The 24,004-nt window shown below is 35.6% G+C and overlaps 2 protein-coding genes across 3 annotated transcripts in view; both read right to left on the bottom strand.

Moving 5' to 3' along the window:
- Positions 1-2,521: 2,521 nt before the first annotated feature.
- hpgd (15-hydroxyprostaglandin dehydrogenase) lies at positions 2,522-10,741 on the bottom strand. The gene is made up of 7 exons (XM_082163273.1): positions 10,588-10,741; positions 10,244-10,367; positions 9,590-9,696; positions 8,360-8,456; positions 4,266-4,342; positions 3,830-3,993; positions 2,522-3,098 (listed from the first exon to the last, which is right to left on the bottom strand). The coding sequence occupies exons 1-7, from the start codon at positions 10,678-10,680 to the stop codon at positions 2,975-2,977; spliced, it is 786 nt and encodes a 261-aa protein (XP_082019399.1). The 5' UTR covers positions 10,681-10,741; the 3' UTR covers positions 2,522-2,974.
- Positions 10,742-10,862: 121 nt separating this feature from the next.
- Positions 10,863-24,004, bottom strand: part of glra3 (glycine receptor, alpha 3) — a 64,978-nt gene continuing 51,836 nt past the window's right edge. The window contains exons 7-10 of one of the 2 annotated variants that reach the window (XM_082163254.1): positions 18,102-18,316; positions 17,555-17,704; positions 14,971-15,087; positions 10,863-13,237 (exon numbers count right to left, since the gene is read on the bottom strand). In XM_082163254.1, coding sequence (XP_082019380.1) covers positions 12,965-13,237; positions 14,971-15,087; positions 17,555-17,704; positions 18,102-18,316 — 755 coding nt within the window. In that variant the 3' untranslated portion in view covers positions 10,863-12,964. The remainder of the gene's footprint in view (positions 13,238-14,970; positions 15,088-17,554; positions 17,705-18,101; positions 18,317-24,004) is intronic. The other variant, XM_082163255.1, reaches the window with a different exon arrangement.

The following is a 24,004-nucleotide window of genomic DNA, read 5'->3' as shown; positions in this document are numbered from 1 at the left end:
GTGCAGATCACACTAAATGTTGAAGACACAAGGAAGCACTCAACCTCGATTACTCATGGGGGAGTTTCAAAACACAATGAAACTTTCAGTGGAAGAAAATTTCTGCTGCTTTGTAATGAATCCCTTTGCACATTGATTGCCAAAGTGAACACGAGTTAAACGCACCAGGGTCAGGAAATGACCAAGGCCACTGGAAGTTCAGTACTTACTGGGAAATTTTCAGTCTGAAAATACGGAATAAAAAACAAACAAAAAAAACAACTCAATTAATATTTTACTGTGTTTGATTACACCCAGCTGACACACAGTGAGGCAAGTCATTCAACACACCGTTTATCCCATGTCACAACTTCCTGCTAACCGAGCTGCATATCTTTCGGGCAGAGGTACTATAGTGATTACCCAAGCTTTCTCATCTGTTTAACCTGTAATCACACCCCACCCCTCAGGGCCTTCACTGAGATCTCAGTGGCCTGGTTCATCTGGTCTCCTCTTATTCAAATTAGTGATAAAAGTTGTTTGCCTAGTTTTAAGACATAATGGAGAAGTCCCACAACCTATGTGTACAACAAGTGCGTTATACAAAAAGATTCTGTACGTTAGCATTAGTTACTGTGATCATGAACAAAATATGTAAACGTATACCAGGTTTAAGTGTTGTGTATTGTTTGTTTGTTTATTGCGTTACCGAAACTATTGCATACATATTTTTGTATGATTATATGATGAAAACACGTTTGTGGTTATTACAAGAATTCAACGAGGAAATGTTTGTAGAATATAGAAAACATTCTAGATTCTTGACTAGCTCTGACTATCAAATAGTCATCATTCAAACATCTCCCTTCCTTGCAGCCCTCATAGACTTTCATATCTGTATCTGCTGTCATATCAAGAAGAGTCACATTCTTGGTAATCTCTGTGATGTTTCATCACAATTTGTAAAGTTACAGTGATTATGCAAAAAGTTTCTTCTCATCTGCGAAATAGTCGGACACTCTTAGAACTGTTCTTGTCAAATTGAACCCTTATGAACCAACTAGGGCATTATTTTATTTATGAAACTACTTTAGTGTAGACTTGGTGACTGTACAGTCCTAAAGTACTTAAAACAGATAAGTCATGTTTTGATTGATCAAGATAAAGGGATGCATTCCATGTCACAATATGTACCATTACGGCACCATTTGCAATTAATATGTTTTTGTTTTGACTGCATTTATGGAAAGTTCATGGAAAATATTTATTTTTATAAAAATGTATGATCAATAAATCATGACAACATATGCTTACTCTTACTTTAAGTTATACAAGATTCAATTAGATTTTTTTAAAAGTAAGTTTAGTATAATTTAAATTGAAATGAGGCAGGTGGATTTCTTTACAGTGTATATCAAACAGCCTGTTAGAATGAAACGGCATTGCTGAAAATAGGAGGAAGCCTTTGCCTGTTAACTAAATTTTAATGTTACACTATTTTAATGGGACACTAGACATTCTATAATAAACTTTGCAACTAAATGTCAACTAGTTCTCAGAGCATTAGTAGACTGTAGTGGACTGTTAGGTTAGGGTTATATGGTTGTGGGAGCATCAAAATAAAGTGTTAGCAGATATAAAGTATAGTCTATTAATACTCTAATGATAGTTGATATGCAGCTGCAAAGTTACTTGTAGTTAGAATGTATAAAGTGGACCATCGAAATAGTTAACAAATATTACAGTGTACTAATACTCTAATGAGAGTTAGTTGACATGCAGTTGCACAGTTACTTGTAGTTAGAATGTATAAAGTGGACCATCGAAATAAAGAGTTAACAAATATTAAGCCAACCCAATCTCATGAAATGTGTCTCCATTAGCACGCATTGTGTTTATCGTGAAATTTATACACAAAAATTAGTTTTTACGTGCATATGATATGCACTGCAGGCTAAACCCCTTGGGTAGGATTAGTGGTGTGGGGTACATTTGTATTACACGCCATAAGTGCGTATCATATGCACGTAAAAACTAATTTAAACACAATAAATACAATGCGTGGACACATTTCATGACATCAGGCTGATAAAGCTGACAGTCTAATACTCTAATGATAGTCAGTTGACATGCAGCTACAAAGTTACTTGTAGTTAGTAGAATGTCTAAAGTGGACCATCGAAATAAAGTGTTACCAAATTTAAAATTGCAGGGCTCATCTATTTCTGGTAATGCGGTAAGCGGAGGCAAATGTGCAGATTCCTGGACATAAGGACTTCATGGATGTAAACACAGCTGCCAGGTGACACTTGTTTCTGGTTTTCCATTCCAGAACAGTGCAACTTATAAATTAGGCAGGAAAAGGTGTAAACAAATGAAATGAAATGAAAAAGAACATTGTATACAAAAGAACATTTTATACAGGAGCTAATCCCCAAGTCTACAAGACGACAAGTATATTTTAGGTTACGTTTTGGTAAAACAGAGACTATGCAATTTAGCTGCAAGAAACAAATAAAGAAAACAGATGTATAAAGAAATGATTTGCTTTATGTTTTCAGAAGTTTATTGTTTGATTTATACATTAAAGACCTTGGATATTCTCTCACAAATATCTAAATATATGTAAAACAAACAAAACAAAAAAGGTTGGTTGAGCACTATTGAGGTATGATAGCCATAAAACAGTAATGAATTAGTAATAAATATGATTTTTTTTCTTCTTTTTTTCTCAAAAGCAATTACTCACAGTTAAGGCAGTAATGTAAAAATAATGTTCAAGGGCATTACAAAAAACAAACAAGTTTAGAAAGAGGCCTGTACACCAGTATGCAGTCCTTTTTGATTTTCAAAAATGATAAATGATCAACAGGAAACACTGTCCTCTTACAAAATCTATACCCTCCCTATTTATTTCCAGGTGTTTGCACTGGACTTCAATAAAATAAATGTTCTGGTGAGGAATAAACAGGACTGGCTTGATTGTTCATCACTCTCAAGCTGAAAGAGGCTCATAGGTGTGGAAGTGAATGCCTTTAGAACAGGTTATCTTCATCACGGCTCCATTTAGGCTTTCGTCTGTTATGATTCGCAGCATTCCTTCAGCAATAAGAGATGGTCTGTAGATATACACACAGACACAACATCATTTTACTCTTTTGTCCTGTAGCATTTAGTGAAATTAACACATTTCAGCATTTTTATAATGCAAACACTCTGATATAACAAGGCGAATCATTTTATTGTGTTGTAAAATCAGTCTATTGGCCTCTTGTCTACATTGAACATTGGCCTAATATTCTTGTCAACATACTGTAACTTCAAATAACACATCCTTCATTATGTCTACAGAGTTTGAGACAGTCAGATACCACATAACAGACATTTCAGAGGGAAAAAATAATAAAACATCCTCAGATACACCACCAGCACCAGAAGAATAGTGCGAGTGAGGCAAAATGCAGAGGCATGAAATAAAGTATCATCTATGTAATACTGTAGATGATTAGTTGGGGTGGAGGTGTTTGATTTGGTTAAAATTTAAGCACATGTCAAAAATAGTGCAAGCAAAACATGTGGTATAATCCACATTTAATCTGTGGGTGGTGCAAAACGGTATGTCTACATTTCAAGGCAGGGTTAAAGATTTGAAAGCATTCAATCTGCTATTTATATTAGAACTGTAAAGGTCTGGACTAGAAACATATTTGTGCCATTTTCTAGAGAACACTGTTGCTGTCTGCACTAACAATACTTCACTTATTCAAGGGACTGAATACAACAAACAAAGCAAAACTACTAAAACAATCCCATACAGAAGAAACAGGTAGTTCAACTGAGTTTAGCTTACTTTAGGACGCCATACTTGTCGATCCTTTGTTTGAATTCATCTTTGTACTTGACAAACTTGCCCATTGTTTCCTCATGCTCCACAGTGCGAAGTAGTGGGGTGTCCACAAAGGCTGGGCACAGTGTGTTGATCCTCACTCCATAATTGCCCTGTTCAGATGCGTCCTGCCGACAACAAAACGTGTCCAAACACGGTCAGCCTAAATTACACACACAGCGCAAAGAATGTGTCAACACACACAAGTAAGAGATCCTATCTGTGAGCAAACACAACTACTGTACTCTCTCTTGGGGGAAAAGCTGGGCTGTTTAAACCGCACTGGGTCCGCCAGTTTGGTAGACAGCTGGAATGTACCATATTTTAGGGAAAGGATTTACATATGGTTACGGTAAACTTTACTGAGGGTAAACTGATGAGACAGGATTGATGTACTCACAGCTATGGCTCGTGAAAATCCAATCACACCATACTTTGTTGCTGTGTACACTGGCTGGTGAGGAGAATGGAGAAATGCTGGGAAAAAAACAAAACAAACATTAATTCCCCCCCGGTTTTCCATATGACCATGTCTTTTAAGCTCCAGAAATGCACCATAAAGGCATGACTTGAGCATTATACTCCAAGTATTCTAAAACCATATGGTATTTGTGTGAGCAACAGGCCAAAATTTAAGTCACTTCAGAAGAAATGAGATGAGTGAGATGTTAACTGCGGTTGAATCATTATGTCAGTGAATTTAACTCGAGAACTAGATCAGGATTTGTTCATTTGGTTGGATTGGCTCTAGTTCAACTCGTTGACTCAACAGTTCCCAAGTTACAACCATTGATAGGGAATAACGACTACAATTTTAATATATTCCCCATACATTTGAGAAGTGGAATATAACACATGAGTCATATGGACTGTTTTCATGGTGCTTTTTTGGCTGGTTTTTTTTTATTTTCAAGTTTTTTGGAACAGATCACTATGAACTGTCATTGTATGTAAAAGAGCTGTGTGAAAATTCTTCAGAATATCTTCTTTTTTTCCCCCCACAGACACATGGGTTTGAAACATGAAGGTGAGTACATGGCTAAAATAAGCATTATTTCTATTTATTTAACGTTCATGACAACATTATCATCCCATGTGACTGAATGAAAACTTTTGTAACCGACCACAGTCTGTTATAGGAAAGCGCAATGTTTTCATCTTATTGAGGCTGTAGTAAAACGAAGCCTGTGAAGGAATTCCAATTCCTTTGTCATGGAAAATGTCTGGATCTTCCAAGGCAGAGGATTTCTCCTTTAAGTATGAAAATCCTAATGGCTGTTGAGTCTGTTTAAACTAAAGTGGCTCTTTAGAAACACAATTTCCTAAACTACTGCTTTAAACTTTATAGTGCAGTTTGGTTGTTTATTGACCTATATGAAAATACAAATTTCAGTGGAAAAGTCACCTGGATTTTTCCCAATACAATGAATATTAATATATATGAATATTAATAACGATTATATTGCAATAAACATAAATTGTATTTTCTGTGAAAAGTTATTGGAGAAGTCAAATAGAACTATGTTTCCTTAGAGCGTTGAGGTTTTGTTATAATAAACAACATTTACAATCCGCATCAAACTGAGGCAGCCAAGGGACGCCAGGGGCAAATAGCTGAGACAGTATTTACAATTAAACAATTCTTGTGTGTTCTGGATGAACAAATCTAAACACAACCGTAATGCACATCCAGAGAATAACCCACTTTGAAGGCTCTGTTCCCCATTCTGGCTGTTTTAACATCTCAGAGACAGTCGCCAAGAAATATTTATTATCAGTAAACATGTTAATTAAGGGGGAAGATCCTAATAAAACGTAAACCAAACAATGAAGTCTTACTACAAAGACATGTTTCCATTCAGCGTGGTAAGTTACTTATTTCAGCTCTCGCCCCCTATATGCTCTAAAACCAGATGCATATGATTATTATCTATTTCCCAAAAGAGTAATGCATTTTGAATAATAGAGATCTCTATATCGAATACTAAAATTACTTTTGCTCCATGCTGTTCTGTGGGATGGTTTGAGGACAAATCATAATCATATAATTCATATTATATTTATAATGTTCTTTTTATAGCCTTATCAGTTCTGTTTAATTTATTGCATTTGCTACTTGTGGATGTGAAACTGGATCTGATGCAACTCAGGGAAACCTTTTTTTCCTCACAGTTTATGAGATTTGCTCACAGCAATAATGAAAACATGTACAGGTATAAGACAAAATCTTTATTTACAATAATAAATGATTATGTTTCCTGGTTTCTGATGAATAATTATTTGATGTACTGTCAACATAATACTGATTGGTGAAGCAGGCATTTTAACTTAGTCTTAACGTTTCTTTCTTACACAAAGTTATGCAATTTAATGTGTGGTTAAACAGCAACAATATCAAGCTTCCCGCTTTGGAAGTGAGGGCAATGAGAGAAAGTGAGTTCCCTCAACAAAATTCAAAAGAGTATAAATCTCCAGTTACAAGAAAATAAATTCCATTAAGATAGTCACAAAGTGAGAGTTGTTCCACTCACAAAAAAAGGATAATCACCTGTGTTACATTAGGTAGAAACTTGAGATGCAGTGATGGAAATAAACCATCCTTTATCCCAGCTCTCAGGGAAATGAAAAGGCTGTTTTAAATCCAAAGTCTAAAAAGTTGTGGAGCATGTTGGGGGTTATAACAAGTTCACTGTCAGCCAAGCAAGCAACATTCATCATCCACCATGTACACACACGTATATATACAAAATCATATTCATATCTTCAAAACAGTGCCCAGAATCAGTTTGTCTATGTCCAAACAACTCAATGTCACCACAACACAGGTATCTGATGGAAGATGGATCGCCTTCCCTTTGTTGTCATAATAGTTATGCTGTTGATTTACGGTTGCATTTTTTTCCATCTTCTGGGGTGCTTAAATACAAATACAAGTTTTTTTTTTTTTTTTTTTTTGTGTGAACTTGGATTTGCTTGTGTGAATAGTCACAAAGGCGAAGATAGAGCACATGGGTTATACAACTTCAAAGCAAGGAGTGTCCCAGTAATGTACTGTAAATAATTAGTGTGAGACAGATCTTGAAATGTCTCACACTTTGCAGTTTCCCAGAGACTATTGAAATGGCTGTTACCAAAAAGTTTTTGTTTACTTTATGCTGGCTCTTCTTTGATGCAGTCTTGGACTTAAAATACCCCTATCATGGTCTCTTACAATAGGTTAACATGCATCCAAGGTAAAAAAATATAAAAAAAAATATAAAAATAAAAAACCTTGAATTTTCTCATAATATATATTGCTGCATCACCTCTTTTTTCACAGTGTCTGAAATGGTTCAATAAAGGATTCAGTCTCTCCTATTTTCACCCCTCCTTTCCGAGAGCCTACTCTGCTCTGATTGGTCAATTGGCCCACTCTGTTGTGAAAGGTCTACCTCTTACAATGTGTCGAAAAACGAAACGGCCATGACCATATCTGAATTTCAGCTCCGAGGGTTTCTTCAGCACTTTTATACACAATGATACAAACAGTAATGATGGTGTCGGTTTTACCGTATCAACGACTGGACTTGCTGGCGACTCGTTTCAGGCAGTTCAGAATCGATTCTTTCTTTTGGGAGACAATAACTCCATTTATCATGCATTTTGATCTTTGAAACTTTGTAGACCTTTTACATTCACAAACAGCTATATTACAAAAAGCAATATCCGAAAAAGCATAATAGTGGAACTTTAATGCTGCCACCTACTGTGGTGGATGTATTAAGTTTGTTTATCAAATTCTGCTGCATCATACAAAAACATTGTGTCTATTTTATTTTATTTTAAAACTGTCTATTAACAATAAGATGATTCTTGGATTCAATCTCAACTAACTTACATGCATTGTTAATTGTTAACACGTTTATGCTGTACATGGCTAGCTGCATTTCATTTCATTGTGTTGTCAGCCTTTTCATTTCATGTGAGTGTATATATTTCCAATCACATTTCATCCGAGTGCATTTTTAAGCAGATACTTTTGTAGGTTAAAATGTCTCATTGTGGCATACTGCTATTATTTTTTGCTTCATGCTCTTTTGTTGTTTTGTTCATATTGCATGAGTTCATTTAAAACTACATTCTTGGAAAAAAGGTGTGCCCAAATGACCTGTTATTCTAAAGATTTTGACTCTTTTACATCTTAATCATCAAGCAAGTCATTTATCTGTAATCTTCAGTAACTGCACAACATCTATTAAGTAATTTATTATTTAGGTGTAATTGTGCTTGTGTAATTTTTCAAAAGTCGGTACAGATCCTTGGCAACAGACAGAACAAAACACAAATATTTGCTTTAGTGTGAGCAAACATTTGACTCATTCTATAGTTTGCTAATGATCATAAAAATACTGTTATCTAACCTTCTTAAGCACAATACTCTTTATGAACTTTTAGGCTAACATTTTCAAAACAGGCACATATGTTAGACACACAATAAAGTTATCAGTGGCTTACCTGCCATAGATGAGACGTTGATGATAACCCCTCCTTCCTTTCCATACTCTTTACTCATGTGTTCTAGTGCTAAATATGTCCCCTTTATGACGGATGTCTGAGGAAGAAAACAGTTGTATAAATCTACTAGCACATAGTGAACAGATGTTTTCTTAGGAGAGTGAGATTATGTTGACATTGGCCTGCTATTATGAACTAACATAAATACACATTATTTTACTGCATCATGTCCATTATGAAATCACTCTGCAGGGCATGAATAATATTAAAGATCTGTAGATTATTTCATTTCATGTACTATTGTGAAATATTTTGGACTAGAAGCAGGGGGTGTAGTATTGTTTTGTGAATTTGTAACTCCTTTCCTGAAGTGCGGTTGAATGTTGTGCCCTTAAGGCACAAAACGTTATCCACACTATCTGTGTAAATCATGTGTTCAAGGAAATGAGGTTAAGTGGAAATGCAACAGTTTGGCATGATCTATCCAAGTGTTTTGTTTTTTGTGTTTTTTTTTTTAAAGTGATTTTTAACCCTTAAATGCATACCTCGGGTCTTTAGTGACTGTATAGGGTCGCTAATGACACAAGGTGTGTAACAGTGTATTTTTATAAAAAAATTTTTTACAGAAAATAGAATAATTAATTAAAATTAATTAAAATAATTAAATCTTTGATAACTGAATAAGTGCAATTCACCTTTATTCTACAAAGTGGCAATGTCTGATACACAATGATGAAGTGACGTTTCAATCATAGTTACCGCAGGCAGAAAACAAAAGAATAGGAAGTATCATCAGCAAAACTTGAAATGGCTCAGTGATTTACTACAAGTACTAAACACAATCAAATATTAGAGTCACTGTCACTTGATTGTGGATCTGGTGAAGAAGCTGTCAGCGATCAAAATATTGATTTTGAAGATGTTGAAAATGATCGTTTTAAGAATATGTTTGAGATCGCGAATATGGGCCAGATGCTGAATGCACTGGGAAAGGAGTTCTGATGAGGAGTGATGATGATATAATACATCTGCTCAAACTGAACCCTTCCAAGCTCCAAAAGGTAACAAAATGTGCTTTATTTAATTCTTCTGTAATTGTTATAGCAGGAGAGTTTTATATTAACGCAACAGTTAGAGATCCATCCGTGTTAGATATAGATCCGGGTCTCTAAAGACCCGAATATGTAATAATGATTGGCAAAACATTCATGCATTTAAGGGTTAACTCACCAAATTTACTTCAATGGTCTTTTCCCAATTCTTCTCATTGTTGATTCCAGCATTATTGATGACAATATCCAATCGACCAAACCTCTCTACTGTGTTTTGAAAGGCATCTAAAGCAAGAAAAACAGTTTTCATGTTTTGATAATTATCAATAACAATAGTTCCACTTTTGACAGCAGTACAAAGTGGCTGTATCAAAACAAAATGAGCAATCCAGGTAGGCAGCTCACTAGGTTTTGAAATACAGCCAGTGTCAGCCTGCATGTGCCCTCACCTGACTTGCAGCTGCAGCATTCCACAAAGAAACATTTGATTAAACTCTATAGTAAGTGTGTCGTTAGAAACAAGTCTAACAGGAATGAACAATCTCCTCACCACCGACCCATAAACCCTTGTCTTGGAGAAATATTAACAAAAGACAAAGCATTGATGTTAAAACTTCAAAAAACCTATAACATTCTTCAATGTTGACCTGGGGCCTTATGAAGGTCTACTATGACCTAATTAACATCCCAAACAATGAGACTCTGTTCAGGAATAAGATGCGCTTCACATACAGGTGCGCAAATGAGAAGTGGATCATTGTTTCGTTTAAGAAAACGATTCCAACCTCAGAGAAGATGATAAATTCCCTATAAGTAAAAAGTACGATTTTACCTTTAAGTTTCCCCGAGTCCGTCACGTCACACTGGATAAAAATACAGTTATCCTCTCCAAACGGACCATCTAGATCACTTTTACATTCCTCTCCCACAGACTGGTTCAGGTCTACCAATGCAACCTGAATTTCCAAAGAGTAAATAAATTAATAACGTAACGCTGAAACAAGTAAACTAACTAAAGCCACCAAATGATGGATGATCAAATGGGGGAAAAATCGCCACAAAACAGGCAACTAAAATAGTTTAGATTTGTACAAGTTTCCCCAATAGTTAATTGGATAAATCCGCAACATGTCCATTTAAAAAAAAAAAAAAAAAAGAAATCTGAGAAAGCTAAACCTTCGCCCCATTCCCCAGGAGATCTTCCACCACGGCTCTTCCGATGCCTTGCGCGCCGCCGGTGACCAGAGCCACTTTCCCGTGGAGAATCATGCTGCTCACCGCCGGACGCACAGCGCACTGCTTTATGTAGGCGTACAGTCAGATGGGGGCGTGTAGATGCAGTACTACTACAGTAAACATAGACGGCCAGGTGTCGTTTTACAAACTATCATTTACCCCCAAAAGATGATTAGCCTGCTAACATTTTTGTGAGCGCTCCGCGCTATAGCTCTTTAATGCCCTCGGCAACAGTCGAATCCAGTACAAGTACACACACGTAAAGTGAGAAAATTAACGCACCTAAATGAACGAGAGACCAATGATGCTTTTATAAACATCTTTATTTTTCAGTCTTTCTCAGAGGGCGCCTCAGTAAACCTAAAAAAGGAACTTTACACTTTACATTACAGTGTTCATGTTAAAAGTTTAAATACTGACAAACTGGTTTGTGTGGCATATTTTTTATTTATTTATTTTTTATAACTGTTGACTTAGCTAGGCTATATGTGGACACTGTAAAGTAGAGTATGAACAGAAGCCTATTTGCAGATGTACACGGAAGAACATATGCGTTTCACCTGTAACCAACTCTCTTTTGATAGCAGCGAGAACATTTGGACTGACAGGTCAGATTCACATTTAAAAAATGCAGTACAACAGACTTAAGTTCATGCATAACATTTAACATATTAATATGTACAAAATAAATTACAACTGCTCTTGCTTTAAACTGTAAATGTCTATGAACTTCATTCATCCATTCCATGATGAATGTGTGTGCCAAATGCTGATGTCAGATGGTGTTCAAAACTCAACATCACAGCTCTATTTTCTCTTAGAAATGTGCGAGACTAGATATGCTTTGATCATTTGTATGGCACAGTTTTCCAGCAGATTTTATTTTCAAAGAAAAGGAAATACATTTCTCCCAGACAAGGTTTCCAGAATTATTATTATCATCATCATCATCGTCATCATCATCATGACAAAACAAAACAAACAAACAAACAAAAACAGTTTAATAAAGTCTGGCCCCAGTATTTTAACTGTTTTGAACAGTATTCCAAAAAAATATAAGTGAACAGATAATTCTGAATTTCAGTGCTAAAAAATGTATATTGATAATATTGTTAAACATTGTTTCAAATACATTTTCAGTACCCTATGGATAATTAAAATATCCTTAGAAGCAAAATTAAATATGGATCTCTCTTTTAGTAGAATTTAATAGCTCCTTTTTCAAAATCATTTGCCATATAATCACCATTCATGCAGTTAGATTAGTTAAAAAATGTATTCTCTCAATTTTTATTTTATTAATTACGAAATATTTTTTTGCACTTCAATTTGAGTATTCTCAGAAAACACATTGGCTGAGACTCCAGCCCACCTCTTTTCTCCATTCACGAATTTGCAACACATGTCTGACAGAATTCACTCCCAGCCGCATTATTTTGCAGTGGCATCATTAGCTTGAAGTGATTTGCAATGGTTTTCGAACAACAATGCTTTTGTTTGAGAGAAACTTCAGTTGGACTTGTAGAATGGTTTCAATTAGTCTATGGTTTCTGACATTACGCTATCCATTAAAGTTTTGGAAATGTGTTTTCTTGAAGCAGTTAATGTTAAGGTGTTCATAGCTGTAAACAGAATAGTCTTCTCTGCTGGTTCAGGGTCATTCTTGAGATTTAGCTCAGAATGTTTTTGGCCTGGATGCTGGTTTCTAGAGCTGGTCAACAATCAGGTCAGGACAAAATGATCAAGGGTAAAATACGCTAACCAAATGCTAATAAAAGCAATTCAACACTTCCTTATAAAATCATCAAGATTATATATTGTGTTTGGAAATTTGTATAATATATAGTTCTGCTCTTGCACTCTTTTTTTGCCATTTTTTAATAGCTGTGTATCAAATATACAACACAGAACATTGGCAGTGAAGCTGTAAGACAACAGAGTTGACAAAACCAGTGCAAGACACACATATCTGTCTCTAAAGGGGCTGTAATCGGTGTCGGACTGTGCTCCTGTTAAACAGGTGTGAGGAAGTTCTGTCCACTTTTATTGTAGTTTGTTAAAGGACAGGTGTAACAGAGGCCTTACGGATGCCTATCCATTGCATAGTGAGCGAGCGCAGTGTCCTTGAATGGGTGCACAACACAAACAAACTATTGAAAGTAACCACCGATCCTTGACATCACAGTTTTTCATAGTCATTTTCAGAATCCAGCATAGATCATGGCAGGAACAGGACTAATAGCATCAGAGTTCATTGATGCAGCTTTACTGTGTTACTTACAGTATACTTCCCAAGCTGCATCACGCCATGTTCCATCTATCGCTTGTGCACATCCTCATGGCGTAGGATTTTGTACAGAACCCAATAGAAAATATTGAAAAACAAGAAAGCCAGTGGGAATCCGGCACGGGACACAGTGTCGATCTTCTTGGCTCGGTCGATGAAGAGTTTTCTCATCTCCTCATGACTCTTGCTGGCAGCAAGGGCTGGGTCAGAGGGTGTTGGGGCAGCATTGTTAGCGGCTTTGGGCACAGCCCCGTCTTTCCCTGCATTGGGAAAGCTCAACCGGCTCTCCCGTACATCCTCCTCCTTAGCAATAAAGGATACAAAGAGAGAAGCAATCATTACTCTAGTAGTCCTACATTCGCAAAACCTGTTGCTTCCCTCATAGGGAATTTTGATAATAATGTGAACAGTAAATTAGTGTTGGCACTCTGTTTTAGTTTTAAGAGATGTTCATAACACTTTAAATGACTTCTGGGAAGTTTCTGCCAAAATAATGCCCTGCTAGCATGCACCTTTTAGTTTTTAGTTTTTTACAAAAATCATTAGCTTTCTGTCCTGTTGTCAACAATAATTTTCAGACAAATAAAGAAGACTTTGGTAGAAAGAGGAAAATTCTAACCCATAAAACACAAACATTATTTTGTACTTATTTTTCCCCACTAATAAAACATAAGGATGCGTATGTTGCATTTACTGGAAGATAACAATTTAGTAAGCATGCACTGAGATTAATTGAGTGCAAGAGAATGTTGGGCAACGAGACATGTGATGCATCTTGAGTGTGACATCAGGTGAAAATATAATTGTATTATTTCAAAGATACTGGACATTTATCTTAATTTGTCTAGTTGATGCTACTTGCATTCATTGGTTTTCTGCCCCAATGGTTTAATAAAGTGATAAAGTATATACTATTGTTATTTATATATATATATATATATATATATATATATATATATATATATATATACACACATATATATATATATATATATATATATATATATATATATATATATATATATATATATATATATATATATATATATATATATATATATCTGAAATAAGTATCTTGTGCTCACCACAACTGCATTAATTTAATCAAAAATAGCAATATTGTGAAATATTAGTAGGCCTACATTTTCAAATAACTATTTTTTTATTTTAATATATTTTAAAATGAGTTTAAATTCAAATGTGATGGCAAAGCTACATTTCCAGTCTTCAGTGTCACATGATCAGACATAATTCTAATATGCTGATTTGGTGCTCAGCATTTTTTATTGAGCTGCATAATATTTTTGTGGAACATGTGATAATTTTTTTTTTTTTTTTTAAGGATTCTTTGATGAATATAAAGTTCAAAAGAACAGCATTCATTTGAAATATAAATCATTATTTACTGCCACTTTTAGTCAGCTTAATGCGTCCTTGCTCAATAAAAATCTTATTGACCCTGATTTTTTGAATGATTCTGTATATTATCTCAAAATAAACACATTGGGGGAATCTACAGATGTTTCTTCTTAAGAATATAATTTATTATGTCATAACTATCTCTAAATAGACTGGTTTATTTAAAAACAGGGTAACAATTGTTAATTTATAAATATACCATTGTATACAGTAAATTTGTTAATGTTTGTTCAAAATAGATTTAGCCTATAAATTATACGACTAAATGTGTATACTGTATATAGAAATTAACATTAACTTACATAAAGGCTCTAAAAATAATATCCAAAGTTAGTTCATGAAACCAAATGTATTATCCAATTTAACAAATTGAACCTCAAGTAAGGTTCCAAAAATGGAAAAAAGATGCAATCAAATGATCCATTATCATTATAAAAGACTCAAGTGGCTATTTAGTTAACATTATGATCACTAGTATTAAATGGTAAAATGATGTGACATGCTGTTTCATGAGGGCTGGACACTGAATGAACATGAGGAAGAAGAGGATGACTGTATCATGATCTCATCAGTCAACCGAAGGGACAGAGATGAAGTGCTGTGCGCTCTCTCTTTACCCAGTCATTGGATTCGTCGAGTTGGCCCATTGATCCGTAAACAGGCTCGGCACTGCGTAGGCCATTGATACGATGCAATGACTCGGTAAGCTCCTCATCAAATGTTTGATCGAAAATCTTTCAGCACAGCAGGGGGATTGAAAGAGAGAAAGAAACACAAAGCATGCAAACTAATAAAATATAATGGCTCACCACATGCAGGATTTCATGCGAGGTCCATAATAAAAAAAAAATAAAAATAAATATATTAACCAGTAAGTGGCATTCAAAAATAACAATTTGAGGCATGTACTGTAAAATAATGAAATTGCATGAAAAATTCTTTATTTTTTTATTTTTTATCAAGTGGTTTCATCTGTAAATTGCAGCATCCAATATTGTGGCTGTGCCTGGACTGCTTGCACATGCATTTTATAATTTCATTTAAACTTAATGCCCTTTGTACCTCTTTTTTTTCTCTTTATGAAAATTGGAAGAATATTCCACTGGCTAAGCATATCAATAAGTCAATAATCTTCCAGCTCCATAGTGCCAGGGGAAATAACACCCCTGCCCACATGTAATATTAATACACTCCAATAAGACAACATATATACAGACAAAAAATGGCAATGTGACCTTTGTACTATTCAGCAGGATTTAGCCTTTGTTTGAAATATGTTTGGTTATAAAGTTGCTGTGTATGCCATAAAAATGCACTGAATACTTCTGTCCTCTAGGGGGCAGTGTTGTATATGTGTAGGATTAACAATGTGGGTGTTTCTGTGAGACCAGTGTAAACAAATGTGATTCCAGATGCTTATTTTAACCAAGAGATATAACTACCTTTTTTTACTATATGCTATATAATAAATAACATTATCAATGATAGACTGTTGTTAATGTGACCTTACATGTTGCTCAAACTTAACATCATAGTTCCCAGTGTAGCATCAGATCAACTCAACATGCCTTCCAGAACATACACATTCAATCAGTTAAACGTGTATTTGGCTGTGTATTTAGTATTTATCTGAGCAGAGTCTAAAAGGCGCAGAAATTCTGTCAGTCTCCCAATCATCTACTTCAGTTACTGTCAAGTTCAAGTGCAGTGACAGTTTCTCCTCATACAGGGCAAAATCCTTCCCATAGGATTTTCAAATTCACTTTAGTGCTTTTAATGTTACTCTATTGGATTCTGTTTTTTAGACGTATACTATGCAACAGTTAATCTTCTTATAAGGTGAATTGTCATAAATGACCTTTATTACCATTAATCTAACTTGACAAAGGGTGTGTTTGCCACTGATATTTCCGAGAACTATTATTATTTTTTTTTTATCTTTAAACCCCAAGTTCAAGAAGGTTATACAAGAGCATATACCAGGTCCATTAATTTGATTGAACTAGCTTCTTGTGGAAATATTTTCTTTGGCAGAGCAAAAATAAATATAAAAGCTGTTTCTGTAATATCAGTTATATTGTAATTCATTTATTTATAAAGCGATTAGTTTTGGTCCTCAAATCTGATTGGCTCGAGTGACTAGTGTGCCGAAATAACTGATCAACAGAACGGGAACTTTTTACTGTTTGGATAATTTTATATTTGTTGGGGTATTTCAGACAGTATGTGCATTGGTGGGTATTTGTCAGTGACTCTTTCTACAGGTTACATTGTTACGCCAGTAGGTGGCGACAAGTGTCTGTCTTAATAAATGAATCCAGAAAATTTCATTCAATGATTGAGCTATTTAATCCAACGCATTCTCATCCTTGGGCGTCATAATACTGACGCTTTTGACATTTCGTCTACATCGAACGCACATGGCACCCTTTAGCGTCAATATGAGACGCACAGAGCTTTGTTCGGTTATGGGTAGGTTTAGGTCTAGTGTAGGGATAGGGTTAGACCGCTAGGGGGCGCCTTCTGGCCAATATTTATCTGCGTCTCATATTGACGCTAAAGGGTGCCATGTGCGTTCGATGTAGACGAAATGTCAAAAGCGTCAATATATGACGCCCTAGGATGAGAACGGGCTGATTTAATCATATATTCAACCGCCTCATTCAAAACCACTCACAAGTGACTGTCTATATGAGTGAGTCATTGAATCATTCATCCAATCAATTTGTTCTAAAACACAGAATCATTTAAGAACAAAACGACAACGACAGCATCAATGTTGCAACAATTCTACTGTGGATTTGACTGGAACTATTTTCATTGACAGAGCAAGATCAAAGTAAATCAAAATAGTGTGTCTAAAATGTTGCTCAATACTAACTTCCTTTTTTATACAAGTAATATCAGACTCGCAGTCGTGCTGTTTTTCACAAACAGACTCAGTGTGCCATCATCAGCACTCATAAATACTTGCTTCAAAATTTCTCATGATTTTTTTATGGATAATAAATAACAATAATTTACATTTGAGTTCTGACTTGTATGTGTCCACATCAATATGAATGGTGAGAACTCTGTCACATACCTTCAAAACACAGGGAAGCAATTTACATCTTATCATAAATGTGGGTTCACATTAATCAGATGTGTTTTGCATAATTTTGTGACAGATTGCCTGTTACAGTTCAGCTCAGTCCATACCTTTCCAGACTTCTTCCTTCTCCGTCGGAATCGTAAGAGTTCCTTGTGTTGCCGTGAAACAAAGTTGACTGCAGCATACTCCAACAGGGCAGAAAAGACAAATAGCAAGCACACAGCCATCCAGATGTCAATAGCTTTCACATAGGACACCTGTATGGCAGAAACACACAAAAACAGTTGTTCTCAGAGACCTTAATTAGCCTTTGACTTTTTCATTACAGCCTGCATTACAGCCAAGTCGTTTTATTATTGAACAAAACAGGGACCTTGACAATTGTCTTCATCACCGCTATGAATCAGAGATAATTTTCTCTCTGCCGGGTGAAAAAGCCTATTTGCTGGAATGTTTAATTGTGTTACATAACTCAATGTAGCATTTATGAATTTTTAATATGCAATACACACTGCACGCCTGCTTTCACACATGGACGCATTTACACATTCTACTGTGGACTGCATTAATAAATGATAACTGAGAATGAATGGCAGGAAAAGAGATGCTTTGAAGATGCTGCAAGGCTTACTTTGATGCTTTATGCACTCTGACCTTAGGTAAGGACGTCCTGGATCCAGAGCTCTGAGTTGTCATCGTGAGCACTGTGGTGATTCCCAGGGCGACACGGGCAGGAGCGGCATCCATGTTGATCCAGAAGGAGACCCAAGAGAGGATGACAATGAGCAGGCTGGGAATGTACATCTGGATCAGGTAGTAGCCCATCTGTCTTTCCAAGTGAAAACGTACCTCGATGCATGTGAACTTGCCTAGCAGGAAATAAAGTTGACATAGGGCATAATATGAAAAAAGAATGCGTTAACCTACTTTCTCTCTAAGACCACATTTACACAACTAATAGGTCATATTGCCTTGAAAAGCTATTGGATGGAATATTTTGTGAATAGGCCTGTTCACCTGGCCATGAACTCACACAACCTGCGAACTTGCCTTGAAGCACATCATCTTGTTTTACTGGACTGAATAAATCAACATTCAAGTAAGTAAAATTTAGTAACATGACAAATCATGCATATATTTAGGTACTCTTGAATGCTTTAATCATATTAGATTTTGAGCTTGTAATGTCAATGTTGTAATTTTACAACACTGGGTGAAAGGGGTAACAAAATGTACCTGTGCACCTTTCACATTACATGGATGAACTTTTTGAACATTTGAACAAATGAACATTTACTTCTCGCTTGCTCCATGTGAAATATAGATACATAATGTGTTTGACCATTCACACATTTTTAAATGTCTTCTTTGTTACAATTTAGAGTTTTAATCCAAATTTAATTATTAAATGATAAGTTCAAGTTGAATTAGGGAATACATTTTCTTTTAGAATTTGAAAGTATTTGTGTAGCAATATTTGAAACTATCTGTATCTTATCATTTATAAAATATACCTTAACTGGTCTGGTTCTTTTCTGGGCTTTGCTTGTTTGACCAAATATCTCCTTGCTGCATGAGGGACAAATGTTCTGGAACGTGGGAGCTATAAATGCTATTAGCATGATAAGTAGAGGGCACAATAAGCTAGCCAGGCGGTATTGTGTGAATTCTTTCAATGTGTTGATTGGGATATGGAAAATAACCAGTATTGTTTTTTCATTTATTTATTTTTTCAGTTCAGAACCACCAGCCAGGAAAGACATTATCTACAAAGTGCATGATGTGAACTGGAAAAGAAAAATAAACAACCCAGTGACCACCCATCTGATGATTATGCGGATATCATGCCAACAAAATCAAGTCATTCAAGAACACAGACCATGCCCCGTGACAGGTATCGCTGGCTGAAAAAGGATTTTATCAGTCCCAACATTGATTTTTCAGGTCAGGATATCACTAATGATGCCATCTCCCTTCATACACCACTGGAGTATTTACGAAAGTTCGTGTCAGAAGATGAACTAAATAGAGGACGCTGCAGACACTGTGGTAAAGACTACATCAAACTTTGCAGCAAGTGCAATGTCCACCTCTGCTTCTCGGAGGACAAGAACCGCCTTTTGGACTATCATAATTGAATATGAACAGAGCTAAATCACCTAAATGCCAAAGTTTTCAGTTTTTGTAAATACAATCTCAACATATTTTTTATAGAAATAAAATAAAAATGGTTTATTTTTCATAAAATATGACTTGTCCAATCTTGATTATTAGTGTATATATAGGCTACTGTTATGGGGCTACACACTGTAAGCAGTACACCCTGCAAATTAACCCTTAGATGTTCTATACATTTGCTCAGACAGTGAGTGAAATTACTGAAATTCTGCTACCCAACCGGCACAACGTTGCAATATTGCAAAATTTCCCTAAAAATGTCAAAAAATGTCAAAAAATTATAAATCCATGTATTTCTGCATTTGAGGCCTCCCACAACAACATGTAAAAGGTGGATAAAAAAAGAAAAAATTTATTCTAGGGGAGCGCATGGCACAACCTAACGCGGGGTTAAATGTAACACAGACCTTTTACATAGTTAGTCAGGGTCAAGCAGTTGTGATTCCGCTCTTTTTCTCTCGCTGCCAAGACGGTCTCCCGCGGATTTGTGGAAAGTCTTGATAAGATTTCGTGAAGATTCTGGACAAAGAGTGTTTTGACACCATGCAAGTACATTTTTTCATCATACGTTTTTTCGGTTTCTGAGTTGGGTGTGTCCGTCACCAAATCTAACTTTATATTAACTTAATCACTGTCTTGTTGGCTAAAACATGTTACCATTTTGAAACATATCAGCAACTCCTAGCAACAATTAGCTAGGCTTAAAATATTTTTTACAATGCAGTTAGTTGTAGCACAGTGTTACAACTAAGCCGCCAAGTGTACAACGATAAAATTCACGAGTTCACACTTACATATAATTTTGAGGGAGTAAGATTTAATGCGTATTTGGCGTGCTGTCCGGAGGGAGGGCTCTCCGAACTCCGAATTCAGCCCGAACCCAGAGTACTCCCCCCGCATGTAAGCGTTTAGAACTAGAAGTGTGGAGAAGGGGTGGTTGGGGGATGCTGCAAACTGTCAATGGATCGAGGTAAGACTGCTGAGTCTATATATACCCTCTTATCATTGATTGCTGAGTGCTATCCACTCGTGTTAATTATCTGAACGTGCTCCTCCCGAACTTAGTTAATAAAACTTCATTTAAAACAGGGAGCCACACAACTTTTCAGGTTTGAGTATTTATTTATATATTTATTTAGCCACATTTACCTTTGTTGGACTTTCACAAACAATGTTAGAATTAAATGTCAAAGTATGATTTTTTCACATTTGTTAACTATGCATTGATCCCTTGTTTATTTATTAAAAAGCCATTTTTTTCATGCAATAAACCCTTTAAAATGTGATTTTGAGCTCGTTTTTATTATTATTACTGTTATTATTAATAATAATAATTTTGCAGCTGCCACACACAAATATAATTAAATAGCAATTACAATATTTGATAATTTATTTATTTATTTATTGCAAAACTGTTCAGCCCTTTCATATATCTCTGTCCATGATATTGATCCATAATAGAAGGTTGATTGGATGAGGGATGGATAAAATAGTACTGAATTATGTGTGTTACACACAAGTGTTACAACTAACCCCTCTGTCTGTTACAATTAATACAACACAATTAATGCATATGGGGTAAGTTGTAACATTTGCACTTCTGTCACTTTCAGTGCAACTACGAAAATGGTAGGTCCTAGAAAAAAAAAACTTGTAGCAGAGATGTGCACACTGCTTGTGTCAAAAAAGGATTAATCTAACAAATTTTTTTTTTAATAATTGAGCCAAAACCCAAATGTGTTAGGTTGTGCCCCGCGCTCCCCTATATTTGGGTCTTACATATTTAGTCGGAAAAAAAATGTTTTGTGAATGAGTTGATGTTAGTTGTCCGACACATTGCAAAACCATCATGCCACAAACTGAAAGTGCACTATTTATTTACATTTAAAAGCAGATATTTGTTTCATATGTGGTTGTAGACAGCCATTACAGACGGTTATATTTATGCACATAATCCGCATGAAAGGTAGAGAGCACCTACTTAAAACGCCTGAGAGCTTTCAGCTGCAGTCTGTGTTTTTTTTTGTTTTTTTTTGTTCTCTGCAACTGAGCCTTTTCCTCTCTCAGAACAAATTTCTGCAAGGCTTGTCTTTACTGAAAAGCAGGAGACGGCTTTCACTTTTTCTGTCTCTTTTGTTCCAAACTCCCGCAGAGATTTTTGCTTGGTAATATTCCAGACTGTCCTACTCTCTAACCAGAGTGCACTTGGGGGGGGTAAAAATACACTTAAAAAAGTCAATACATGAATGAAAAATCTGTAAACCTAAATGTAAATGTAAAGAATCACATAATGAATGCTTGCTTAAAACTATTACATGTGCCTAAACAAGTAATTGCTTCTAAAGAGTATATTTGACACAGAAATGCTCCCTCTGGAATGTAACCTGCTCACTCTCACACAAACACACACTTCTAGTCTCCTCTGCAGTTTGGGTGATTGGAGCTGTCAACACTGTGGTTGAGGTGAACTAAGAATAAAGCACCTGAGAGACTAAGGGAGAGAGGTGAGAGAAACAACAACAGGAGGAAGAGGGAAGGGAAAGGAACAAAAACCAGGATACAGTCTGTGTTATGGAGCCTGACAGCACCTAACGTTCCCATGACGGAAGTGGGATGTGCTGCAGGCTCAGGAAAGAACTCAACAGAATGAATCATCCAGATAGATTACAATGGATTGGGGTAAAAAACGATTGGACAACCACAGAAGTGTAATTTCTCCCATATTTTCCATAATTTATCTTATTTTCAGGGATCGGGATAAGTAATATTTAAAAATTAATTAGTGGAAAAAATATGCTACTAGGGTATGCTACTAACATAATATGAACATCAATGGGCTCTATAATCCATTTACCTCCCCGGTTTTTCAGCCATAACGTCAACCATACAAAGAAAAATAGCTAGAGCAGAGAGGAAGGATAATTCTATTGGTGTCCTCATCATGAGCATTAACAGTTAATGTTAATCAATACTGAGTGTCATAAGCAGTAGTCATAATAACAAGCTCTGTTTTGTTTTCTAGTAGCATTTTTTTTACCCTAGTGTGAGAGAGATTATGGTCATTGATAGATTTGTTTTCATACATAAGCAATTGAATTTCATGTACAGATGTAACAATATCATGATTATTGTTGCTTGGTGATTTAAATAAATCCTCAAGATCATGTTTTCAAGGTGGCTAGTATGAGGTTTTGATAAATTGTATGAATGATTTCTAATAGGGTTGGAAATGTAAAGTCATATGCCATAATTTTCCATCAACGTGTGCGTTAACCCACATTGTGGCTGTCATGGAGTTTCATAATTTCAGATGCATTGCATGATGTTCAAGGTATTCATTAGTTTATGCATTCTGTGGAAATTAAATCCACGGTCTTGGCGTTGTTAGCGACATACTTAACTGTTTGAGCTAAGAAATTGTTGGACATTATTCATTAATTTATTTTGTACAATTCAATTTATAAAAGTTATGATATTTAAATATGATATATGGTATATATAAATTTATAAGGAATTATGCTCACCAGGCTTGCATTATTTGATCAAAAATACAGTAAAAACAGTAATATTGTGAAATATTATTACAATTTAAAATAACTAAAATAATTGGTTTATTTTAATATATTTTAAAATGTATTTTATTCCTGTGATGGCAAAGCTGAATTTTCCGCAGTCTTCAGTGTCACATGATCCCTCAGAAATCTTTTGAAAATGCTGATTCAGTGCTCAAGAAACATTTATTAGTAATTATCAATGTTTGGAAACAGTAGTGGTGCTGCTTAATATTTTTGTGGAAACCATGATTGATTTTTTTTAGGATTATTTGATGAATAGAAAGTTCAGGACTACAGTACCTGCATAAAACAATCCTTATTTATGGAGCTCAGGCAGAGATTAATTTTTTAGTACACTGCTTAATTTACATACTGAGGAAACCCAAAGGATCCTCAATCCTTTCACTGGTTGGGTTGTTCTGCATTAGCTCAGGGATGAAAACCCGCTGTGACATCACTAAAGCTGTGCCATGTGGTTATTTCACATCCCTCATGACTCAACTGATGGAACATGCAGCTCTGAGCAAATGTATGAGTGGGCTGAACTACATGACAGAGAAGGAAATGTGTGAGCAATCATGCAGAAGACCCTGTGTCCATCCTGTCACACTGGAGAGGGGAGATCACATTTAAAGAAGTGTTAATGAACCGATGGTGAAAGTAAAACGTCATTGTGGTGTTTAAAGGCTAATGTGATTTTTAGCATCTAATGTGCCCCCTGTACCTGTTGGTATAGGTCAACCGGGGCTGGTTGTATGAGCAATAAGATTGTAAAAAGGCCTTTGGGTAAATTTCAAGGGTTGTAAGTCTACATTACATTTATGC

The sequence above is a fragment of the Leuciscus leuciscus genome, assembly GCF_965113295.1.
Source record: "Leuciscus leuciscus genome assembly, chromosome: 3".
Lineage (NCBI taxonomy): Eukaryota > Metazoa > Chordata > Actinopteri > Cypriniformes > Leuciscidae > Leuciscus > Leuciscus leuciscus.
Note: the sequence above shows the minus strand (reverse complement) of the source record. Positions and strands in the feature narration are given on the sequence as shown.